This window comes from Aquarana catesbeiana, linkage group LG05 (genome assembly GCF_042186555.1).
Source record: "Aquarana catesbeiana isolate 2022-GZ linkage group LG05, ASM4218655v1, whole genome shotgun sequence".
Lineage (NCBI taxonomy): Eukaryota > Metazoa > Chordata > Amphibia > Anura > Ranidae > Aquarana > Aquarana catesbeiana.
In genome coordinates, this window is record NC_133328.1 from 106,811,984 (window position 1) to 106,824,101 (window position 12,118).

At 40.6% G+C, this 12,118-nt stretch overlaps 1 protein-coding gene across 4 annotated transcripts in view; it reads right to left on the bottom strand.

The window, feature by feature from the left end:
• Positions 1–2,394: 2,394 nt before the first annotated feature.
• Positions 2,395–12,118, bottom strand: part of SP4 (Sp4 transcription factor) — a 45,987-nt gene continuing 36,263 nt past the window's right edge. For 3 of the 4 annotated variants that reach the window (XM_073630043.1, XM_073630042.1, XM_073630041.1), the window contains exon 6: positions 2,395–8,599. In XM_073630043.1, the coding sequence (XP_073486144.1) occupies positions 8,322–8,599 (278 nt within the window). In that variant the 3' untranslated portion in view covers positions 2,395–8,321. The remainder of the gene's footprint in view (positions 8,600–12,118) is intronic. The other variant, XR_012244399.1, reaches the window with a different exon arrangement.

Genomic DNA, 12,118 nt, shown 5'->3' on the forward strand with positions numbered 1-12,118 from the left:
GCTGGGACTGGTGTGGCGACAATTAGGGACACCATTGTTGGCTTATATTGCAACTGATGTGGCAGCAATAAAGAACACTGTTGCTGGCAAACACTGGTCCGGTGACACTGGAACTGGTGTGGTGGTGATTAGGAAAACTGTTGCTTGCTGCACTGGTCTGGTGGCAATCAGGAACACTGATTATAGCTACACTGGTGGGTGTGGTGGTAATCAGAGAATTGTGACTGGCTGCACTAATAAAACACGATCAAATGTGGGGGGGGGCAGTAATATCTCACAGTTGGGCAGTGGGTTTTATCGCCTCTCAACTGCTACCCCCTTTAGCTATGAAGACAGCGACCAGGGGTGTACACATGCCACGCTGCGCTGCTTTGCTTCACAGCCGCGGCAGGAGTTATAACCCCTGTATGCCCGCCGATCAGGACCCATTCAAGTGAACAGGAGTGCACACAGGAGTGTGCAGGATCCATGGGGTTAAAGCAGGTGATGAAGCGGTGATACAACGCCTTCTAACTGCCCCTCAAATGTTCTCAGAAAAGCGATCCAAACACAGATGGTTCTTCAGAGAGCATCACACATGTGAACAATTCCTTATGCTGACACTAGGACTGGTGTGGCAGTGATTAGCAAAACTGGGATTGGTGTGGTGGTGATCAGACACACTGTGACTGGCAGCACTGGTCTCGTGACACTGTACTGCTATGGCGTTGATTAAAGACAAAAGCTTGTGGCACTGACATACAGTGATATCAGAGCAGCCAGCCATTGTACATGATCCCTGCCACAGCAGCACAATGTCACCAGTGACACTGCATTTGCTCTGACAGTATGTAAAAAACAAAAAAAAGACTGATTGTTTATATAGCCATGATGGCTGTATAAATACTGATTTTTGACACTGTTCGGCTGCATTCATTGATTACTAATTTGATAGCTGTGATTGGCCACAACTATCACATGATACGGGGTCGCTGTGATTTGCCCAGTACAATGTGATCGCTGTGACAAAATCACAGAAGTAAACCATGGCATCATGAATGACAGCTGTTGTTTACTACTGGTAATGTGATCGCTATGGTTGGTCACAGCAATTACATGGTACTAGGGACAAATCATAGCGGCCCTGTAAGTCGATCTGTGATCACAGATCACGCTGCTGATCACCCCCCAGAGGGTGTACATGAGGCACGCTTCTGGGTGGACATCCTCCCAGAACTATGCTTGTAAAATATGTACAGTGGCCAGGCGGTAAGCAGTTAACTCTCCTGATTTTTCTCCTGACTTTTTTATGTGCATTCTTGTTCTAGATGAACTTGTTGAAACCAGATGAGTGGTCTTCCAACCATTGCCATAGTCCCAAATTCTATTCCATGATAGGTTCAAACTATCCCCATAACATGAATGATTTGATGCAAACTCTGGCCAGGGCTACACAGGTGAGTTTTCAGTAGTCAAGTCTCACAGCTAAGGCTTTGGGCTTGTGTTGATGAGATGCTTCTGAGATCATTCAGATTTCAATAACAGGTGCATTTGACCTCCTTCAAGCAAGTTTTGCAATCCCATAGATTTGTATGGGGATACAAACCCGCTTAAAGCCTAACTCCAGTAAATGTAAACCCTCCCTTGCAGTGGGGTAGTGCCCAGTCTGTAATAGTTGAATACTCATTTATTTATGTCTAGAGGTCTTCCCACTCCCCTATGCTCCAGCGGGAGACTGTTCCTCAGCATCTTCACATCCAATGCAGGACTACAGGCCCTGCATCTGTCTTGATGATGGCATCCGATTGCTACAGTGGAGGGGAGAAGAGGCTGCCAGGACTGGTCTAGCAGCATGAAGGAGCCTACAGGAGCACAGGACCAGGTTAAGTAAAATGGCTCCTCCATGTGCCCTAGATGTAAACAAGCTTCTATCCCTTGCAGTGTGGGCTCAGTCCCACTGCAAGGGAGGGTTTTTACTTTCCCTGGAGTCTAGCTAAAGCCTGATGAAATCACAGACCCGGTCCAAGCTCTGGTAAGATTCTGACCATATAGTTGAGATCCATGCAGATTCCTGGACTGGCACCTGGCTCAGCCTCTCAGCAAACTCCTGAGAGGCTGAGCCAGCTGATCCCCACCCCATGATCCAGTGAGAGCTGGAGAGGCAAAGCAGAGAGCCGGTGACTCACTTTCACCGACTCTCTGCAGCCTGAAGACCAAGAGCTGAACGATCTCGGTCTGGAGCCAGCGGGGGACAGATGCTGCATTCCACCTAGGTGGATAAAATGTATTTTTTTTCATGAATCCCATACTTCTCCTAACTACCCAATTCCTAGTAAGGAGTAAAAAACCCACAGGACGTATCTGTTCTCAGTTGCAATTACTGTTGCTAATTTGGGGAAAAAAAAGCACAACATCTGGACAACAAATTCCACATAATTTTATTTCCAAATCCACGATAAAGAACAAAAGTTTATACAAATCAGCACTGTAAAAATGACAAGTTAGAGGCTATGCTGGCAGAAATTATAGGGAAATATCCATTATTTTCCCTTACTCTAAATTTCCCCTCAAAAATGTTGCAATAGATTCTAAAAAAACAAAACAAAAAATAAATGTGTTGCAAAATGTTCTTTTTAATTTTTCAAAATGGTGTCCAACTGAACATGTGGTGCATATTAAACTATTAACATATATATATAGAGGGCAATCAATAATAAGTGCTTGCCCTTTGACATGCACAAAAGGCATCAAAATGAAATTAACATCTTTGAAATTAAAAAAAAAAAAAAAAAAGTGCCCTAAAATTGAAAAGATGCACCAAGCATGCGTTCTCACATCTGACAAACTAAACTTTCATTCTATTTTAGAAAAAGAGATAAATAATTTAAACTTCTAAAGCAATCGGCAAAACATCCACGTGTCTACTACGCAAATACTCTATAAACAGGAAAAAAAAATTCTAACACTTAAAATCTAAACATGGTAAATATACAATTACATAAATCTATTTTTAATAAAACAGTGGCAATGGAAGTGGAGAATATTTTTTTCACAAGACGCTGCAAGACAAGCATCATGAGCAGTAGACAACTTTGGCTTTTTTGGAAGAAGACTCAAATATTTAAGCATTTGTTAAAACATATTTTATCTGTTGGTATAGTGGAGGTTCAAAAAGTTAGCCATAAAATTTATTTTCATTTTAAAAGAATACATCTGATAAAATAATGCACTGTCTAAATCCTTATACATAATAATATATGTACAAGTGAAATCAATACTAAAAGGCTTTTTGCTAAATTAACCTGAAAACAAAAATTACTAGCATACAGCATGGTTTTAGTAATCCAAAAGCTTGAAGAGTATGAAATTTGAGTAAGCTAAATTAAACCTGTTTTTTTTTTTTTTTATATAAAATTGAAGCACAAGTGTAATGCTGTTACTTTTATGCCGTGTACACACGAGCGGACTTTTCAGCATCAAAGGTCCGACGGTCTTTCCGACGGACTTTCAAACGACCGGACTTGCCCACACACGAACGGACTAAAGTCCGTTCGAAAATCTGTTGGACTGAATGTGATGACGTACGAAGGGACTAGAATAAGGAAGTTCATAGCCAGTAGCCAATAGCTGCCCTTGCGTCCTTTTTTGTCCGTCGGACTAGCATACAGACGAACGGATTTTTCGACCGGACTCTAATCCGTCGGAAAGATTTGAAACATGTTCCAAATCTAAAGTCCGTCTGATTTTCGACAGAAAAAGTCAGCTGAAGGTCCGATGAAGCCCACACACGGTCGGATTGTCCGACGGACCAGTCCGGTCGAAAAGTCCGCCCGCGTGTACGCGGCTTTAGATGCCTGAATGTATCTCTCAGCTGCTTCATGAGCATGCTTCATGTCGGGAGCTGTTAAATCTGGTGCATTTTAATATGAAAATATCAACTTTTTTTTTTTTAAGTAAGTTTATGGCTGGCCTGGCTCCTGTACTCCCTACTGACCATTAAGGCCACTGTAAACTGAAGAACCAATAAGAAGGTCTAGGAGGCATGCCAGCCCTCACCAATTGGCATATTAAAGCACCCGTGGATTTGAGATCCCTCTGAAGAAGGTAAAAAACCCTGAATCCTCACTACTGACCTGGTACAAGCATACAGCCAGTAAAGGCAACATACAGCCAGTAAAGAACTTCAGCATATTAGGAAGTAAAGCCAGAATCAAGATGACACTCCTGTAACCTGCCCCTTTAAAAAAACAAGATGTCAGCAATGGCAACTCTTGTAAATTAGGGTTCAATTAGCAAAATGTTTCTGTGTATACCAAAGTTCAGGCTTGCAAGTGGCTGCTTCAGACCTTTGTTATACCTCTTTGTTCTGAACTGATGAAAGGTGAAACCTGATTGGCTGACTTTGGAAAACATCCAAATGCAGGACATTCTGTTGTAGACATAATGGCAACCAAAATGTACTACTTTTATGCCTAGAAGATTTAAAGAACAACACTTTTACTAAAGATTATACTTCTCCATGTGGTCTATGAAATATGTTACGCTACTTTTATAAAACATCCGGTTGATGTTGGGGTTAGTGAAACAAACCACAGCACGCAGTTGGGTACCAGGCATCGGAAACACCACAGCGGGGCACAAGGCATCAGAAATGCCACAGCGTGCAATAGGGTACCAGGCATTAGACATGCCACAGCACACAGCGGGGTACCAGGCATTAGACATGCCACAGCGGGGTACCAGGCATCAGACATGCCACAGCACACAGCGGGGGTACCAGGCATCAGACATGCCACACCACACAGCGGGGGTACCAGGCATCAGACATGCCACACCACACAATGGGGGGGGGGGGGGGGTACCAGGCATCAGACAGGCCACAGCGGGGTACCAGACATCAGACATGCCACAGCACACAGCGGGGTACCAGGCATTGGACACGCCTCAAAATGTCACATGCTAAAGACTTTTCATCAAGCTTAGTTGTTCAGGAGTAAAACGCAGTGGCACGGGCACTAGGACAGATTGTGTTAGAATAAAGCCCAGTACCCTTTTCTGTAAAACAGTAAGTATTTCCTGCCTGGGCCCCTGTATTATTTACTGCATGCAACACTAACTCCTAAGTAAATCTGCTGCTAAGGTAAAGATAGCCTTTGGCTTAGAGAAAATAATGGCCAGACATTATCCCCAGCTCAAAGCAGGTGACTAAATCTAATGAAACTTATGGCACTAGTAAACCATGTTGGCTCGGGGTAGGGCAAGCAGTGCTTTTTTTTTTGCACAGACAAATTACTGATTTATATTTACATTTTTTTGCCTCATTCTTAAATAAGTGTGCACTTTATAAGGAAAGGAGACACGTTCTTCCGAATATTGACATTTTTATTGCAGGTGGAGTACAGGAAATACATTGGCTTACACATTTTGGCTGTTAGCCATAATCATAGCTATGATTATGGCTAACAGCTGACATATGTAATCCGCTGTATTTCCTGTACTCCACCTGCAATAAAAATTTCAATATTCGGAAAAATGAGTTTCCGACTTTTGCCTCTTTTTCGTATGTTGTTTGGGTGTTGGGAAGACAACACATGCTAATGCACAGTCTGTTTGCCTATTTAGGGAATTGGTCCGAGTGTTGCCTGCCTTTCTAATGTGCACTATAACCTTCAAGAAAAACACTCACTTTCGCTAACAATTGATAAGTGGCAAAAATTTAATTTCTATCTCAATCTGCATATGCAATGAGTTGTAAAAAAAAAAAAAAAAAAAAAAAAAAAAAAAAAAAGGAGGAAGATCAAACCTCCTTTCTTTGAAACATGGTCCGTTGAGGTGTATACTAAACCCTTTACAACCATTTTTTGCTACAGGTAAGCCTATAATTAGGCTTACCTGTAGCTACAGTGGATATCTCCTAAACCTCCATGGTTTAGGCGATATCCCCTGTATTTGCATGTGCCGACGTCATAGGCACATGCGCACTGAAGCAATGGCAGTACGTGCCATTCAGTTAGACTGTGCCGTTAACCGGCGGGTCCTGCGTGCATGCACGGGAGTGACGTCATTGCGGCTCCGGCCAATTACAGTGCGGGAGCGATGTACACGCGTTACCCGGAAGTAACTCCGGGAGCGATGTCAGCCGCCGGAGCGGTGTACGAGGATGGCTGCAGGGGCTGCGATCTCAGGTAAATAATTCATAATGAGCTATGCATACTAGCTCATTATGCCTTTGTCTTGCAGGTTTTTTTTTTTTACAACCACTTTTAATAGCCAATATTGTCAGTCTTACATAATTTAGGGATTGCAGTCCTTTTGGCCATGAGGGAAAAAAGATTAGAATGCAATGTATAAATAAAAGCAATGAGAGTTAGGAAGGAGCCACTGTGCATGGGTACAAACACTTCATTAACCTAATGTCACAAGTTAGCTAGTTCCAAAAAACACGCACACACACACACACACACACACACAATCTACAGTAAGTGCTCAAATGAAAAAAAAAAAATAATAATAATAAATTCAAGCAAACTACACATTTTAGTCTTTGGGGTACATGTGTAGTTTATACACCTATACACCTCTGGCTAATATGAAATTAAAATAATAACTTTCAAAATACAATGCCCTTTCCTATATACATGGGTGGAATTATTAATAACACAATGTGAAAATTATTTGATTTAGACTGAATTAAAATAAATACTGTATTCTTGTGGAGCTTTGACCAATAGCATTGTCCTTTTACCATAAACTGTACTTATATTGCAATAATTAAAACAATTAATATGCATGTGTATATATATATATATTGTATATACATATATACATACACGCTGTCAAACGCACATACACACACGCAGTGTCAGAAGTGGCTTCATTTCTTTTCCCAAAAAACTGACACATTAACTTATACATTATACATATATAGATATAAAAGGGAAGGGGTTAAAAGAAAAAAAAAGAAAAATACAAGTATCTTCATCTGCTCACTATCAATTACTATGAAAGTGTAAAATGAAAGTTTGTGTAACTGATATCAGTTGTAGAAGGAGTCTTTCAGGCTGTATTAACCACTAGAGTCATATCTTTTTGGGGGGTGCCTCAGCAGATAGGCGGAGCTGGGAACCAAGTGCAGAGATCTTGATGCCAAAATCTAAAGCTGGCCATGCCGCTTACAATTTGATTGTACAATCTCTCCATTTACCTAAACCATGTAATGTGAGGGATAACAAAACAAAACAAAAAAAAACAACATAGTGCATCTAATAATTTTGACCCTTCTACCACACAGATATTGTTAGAGCTGAAGGAGATTGTACAGATCGCAATGTGCATGGCGAGCACTAGAGAGATATAAGGTAGTTGATAATTCAACCCATTAGCATTTACCTTCTACTGGACTGATCATTTAACGCCATTATAAATTTACTCTGAAACCAAATGTACACTACGAAAATGTAACTAGATTAGAGGGTAAAAGTAAAATTCACATACACATCACATCTGTTGTGCTTGTTTAATTGTAAAAGGTGGCAAAATTACCTTTTTGTAACATCTCACCTCTTGATCTAGCCATGAGCTATACAAGTTTTATAGCCATTTTGTTAACTTACTTGATGAAAGCATACACCTTAGTACATTCCGCTAAATGTAAATCCTACATCAACTTTGCATATTAAAAGTCTAAAACGTCTGATGTATACGGACTTTGCAAAAACAGTAAATATAAAAATAATAAAAATATTTAGAGAGCGTGGAATGTGGAAAGGCTTGACTGTCGCAGTTTGTACATGTTGGTTCCTAATAATGCTTATCTACAAAATGCTATTAACAAAATGCTTAGAGCAGGTTCCATGTCTTGGGTGGTATGAAACTATGCAGCTTGCATAAGGATAGCATTAAATCTATATAAATAAGTATTTTACCCACATTTTATTAGCAGGTCTCTATACAAAAATCGCTTCTTTGTAAAGGTAACTGCGTAATCTTTATGCTACCATAAATAAACTGATTGTATGGCCTTTTTACAAACTAAGTTTGTAATATTAATGGCCCTGAGTCTATCGATATTTTTACTATCATAAACAGTGGTTGTATTTGGAGGGGCTAACAGGAATGAGAAAGCGTTAAAATTTAGAAGCTTTTACAAAATGCAAAATTTATAATACAGGTAAAATATCTCTGATTTGCAGATTTATATTGCCTAATATTAGAAAAAATTGTATATTTTTCACAGTTTAGTATATATCAGTTTCATCCTGCTGTTTTTGGGATGAACAACTTAAATAAAAAATTTTTGAAAAGAAATGTACAGACCAGATCACAATTCTGTAACAATATAACTAAGTGCAGCGATACAAGTCCTTGTCACCTTCTAGAACATCTATGTTTGTAGAAACAGTTGGGGTGGCTGGGTTGGAATCTTGGGAGATGGCTGCTACAGTAACAATTCTAGGGGAACCAAGGACTCCAGTGACTGAGGGATCCAGGTCTCCTGATGTTACGATTGCCAGGGCTGTTCCACCTCCCTTTTTGTTTTGGTGGGTTTTGACGTGTTTGGAAAGATGGTCGCTCCTCATGAACCTTTTGGAACATTCTGGACACTCAAACCTCTTCTCCCCTAAGAAATAAAAATACAGAAGAATTTAACAATAATGAACTAAAGTTGAGCTCCTGACAAATTACTAAATACAGTCAAGGAACTGGTTTACCAGCCAAAGGATTTGTAGGATCGTTTTAGCCAGCATAGCCAAGTCTGTGACCTCCCTGCAGAGTCTAGACTGTAATATTAATAAACTGAAGAGGGTGCCACCTTCTAAGTGTAGTGGCTTATTAACCACTTGACCTCCGGAAGATATACCCCCCCCCCCTTCATTACCAGGCCATTTTTTGCGATACGGCACTGCATTACTTTAACTGGCAATTGCGCGGTCGTGTACCCAAATAAAATTGTCCTTTTTTCCCCCCACACATAGAGCTTTCTTTTGATGATATTTGATCACATATGTGGTTTTTATTTTTTGCGCTATAAACAAACAAAAAAATAAATAAAACAACAATTTTGAAAAAACAAAACAAATCAAAAAAGCAATATTTTTACTTTCTGCTATAAAACTTATCCAATAAAAAAATTGAAAGAAAAAAAAAATCCAATTTCTTCATAAATTTAGGTCAATATGTATTCTGCTACATATTTTTTGTAAAAAAAATCCAATAAGCGTATATTGATTGATTTGTGCAAAGTTACAGTGTCTACAAACTATGGGATATTTTTATTTATTTATTAATTTTTTTCTAGCAATGGCGGAAATCAGCGACTTATAGCAGGACTGCGATATTGCGGCAGACATTCTGACACTAACTGACACTTTTGGGGGACCAGTGACACTAATACAGTGATCAGTGCTAAAAATATGCACTGTCACTGTACTAATGACACTGGCTGGGAAAAGGTTAACATCAGGGGCGATCAAAGGTTAACTATGTGCCTAAACAGTTTTACTACACTGTGTGAGGTGCTTTTACTAGGAGAGGAGAGTAAATGTATTCCCTGCAGGGACACAAATTCCATCCCTTCCCTACTGTCAGAACGGCGATCTGCCTTGTTTACATATGCAGATCGCAGTTCTGTGTCTCTGCATGACAATCGGTGGGGGGCGGGGGGACATCGAGTACCTGGCACCCGCCAATCAGCTTCCCGTGTGTAATCACAGTGGAAGCGAGCCGGCGGTGGCGGACACGTGCCCCCTACCCAGGGGTATGTCGGATCACACACATACACATATATTTATATATATATATATATATATATATATATATATATATATATATATATATATATATATATATATATATATATATATATATATATATATATATATATATATATATATAGGTGTGTGATCCGGCGCACGGGTGCCAACCTGAAGTGATTAAAGTATAACTAAAAGGCAAAACTTGTTTAGTTTTGGATAGAGTCGATTAAAACACCTGTTAGTTTTTATTGCCATCTGTGCCCCGGTTAAGGAGAGTCACCCTCTCGTTTTGTCCTGTTTACCACTAACATTGAAAGTGAACGTAAAAGTAAAAGAAAATCGCAAATTTTGGGTTGTCCCCAGAAAAGTAATAGAGGGGAAGTCTTCCATTGGATAGTTCTGATGACCTGGGGATCCCCAAAGATGTCCCTTAATCACTTCATCCCTGGAAGATTTGGCTGCTCAATGACCAGGCCATTTTTTGTGATACGGTACTGCGCCGCTTTAACTGACAATTGCGCGGTCATGCGATGCTGTACCCAAACAACATCGACGTCCTTTTTTTCCCCACAAATAGAGCTTTCTTTTGGTGGTATTTGATCATCTCTGCATTTTTTTGTGTTTTTTTTGTGTTTTTTTTGTGCTATAAACAAACAAAGAGCGACAATTTTGAAAAAAAAAAAAAAAAAAAACACACAATATTTTGTACTTTTTGCTATAATAAATATCCCCATTTTTTAAAATAAAAAGCTAATTTTTTCCTCAGTTTAGGCAGATATGTATTCTTCTACATATTTTTAGTAATAAAAATCACAATAAGCGTATATTGATTGGTTTGCACAAGTTATAGCGTCTAAAAAATAGGGGATAGATTTTTTTTACTAGTAATGGCGGTGATCTGCTATAAAAATGCACTGATTACTGTGTAAATGTCATTGGCAGGGAAGGGGTTAACACTAGGGGGCGATAAAGGGGTTAAATGTGTTTCCTAGTGTTGTGTTCTAACCGTGGGGGGGGGGGACTGACTATAGGAGATGACAGATCGTGGTTCCCAGCTAGTAGAAACTCACGATCTGCCTCTCCTCACAAAACAGGGATTTGTGTGTTTACACACACACGTCCCCGTTCTGCCTCTCGAGCCCGCGACCGCCGGCCATGAGCATTGGCACCCCTGGAGTGCAGCGGGCGTGCGCCTGCTATCCCGCTTAAAGGTGCCGACGTACAGCTAGGACGGCTCGCGGGATCGTGCCGGCGGCTGGTTGGCAAGTGGTTAATTTCCTCTCACTTCCTGTTAGGCCATGGGACAGGAAGTGAAAGGAAATCTCCGCAATGGGACACAGATGGCGAAATAAAATCTGACAGGGGTTATAACCCTTCCTTGCTCCATCCAAAATGAAAAAATGGTTTTGCCTATAGTTCTACTTTAATCTATAAAAAATACAAAAACATTATGCACTTGCTGCATTATCAAAGAGGTTGGCATATCTGTCCTATATCACATGCAGAGTCCTCTTGGAAGCGGCCGAGATATGCAGTTTGGTTGGTGGATGCAAAGCCAGGCTGGAACGCAAGCTGCTGTGGGTGCAGCTGGGGGTTTGTGGACTCGATTTCAGCTGGACTCCTCAGGAGCTTGCTTTCCAGCCTGGCTCTGACCGCCACTCATACTAGCAGCCATCCAGTACAGCTCTGCATCCACCAGCTGGCTCCCTACAACACTCTACATATCTCGGCAGCTTCCAAGATGACTCTGCATTGTGATGTGACAGATATGCCTGACTCTTCCGATTTATATGCTGTGCATTAGGTTGACTCATGACCTGGACCTGAGGAGCTACAACCATCTATAGTGGCTTTTTAGTGACTTTCCCACTGAACTTCCATTCATTTTAGGCCCTTCTTCATTTACCCTTGGGTCCACTTCCTTTTTTCCCCCATTACAGACGTCCAATATTGCCCCATAGTCTTACACTGTTCTATTGCTACAGTTAAGCAATACAGCCTGGTCCAAGACCAATCCCTAGGCTGTGATTGGACAATAGAACAAACAGAGGGCACACCAGCCTAGTGCATCATCCTTAAAACATATTTTTATTTTTAAAAATTAGTAGGAAATATACTCACAAAACAGCAGGTACATCAAAGCTTGTGATAATACATCACCTTCAAATGCCATCACAGGCTGAGAATCAATCTATCTATGCACAGGCTGATTGTACTGGAGTTGATCCATTGATCGACTTCAGTACAACCAGCTTGTTGGATTTTTTTTTTTATTAGATCACTGTCCGCAGCTAGAACAGCCAGCACTGATCAATGTGTTCTGATGACAGGGAAGGCTTCCCACACAATATTGCTGTGGGAGGGCTTCCCCCATCAACAATGAC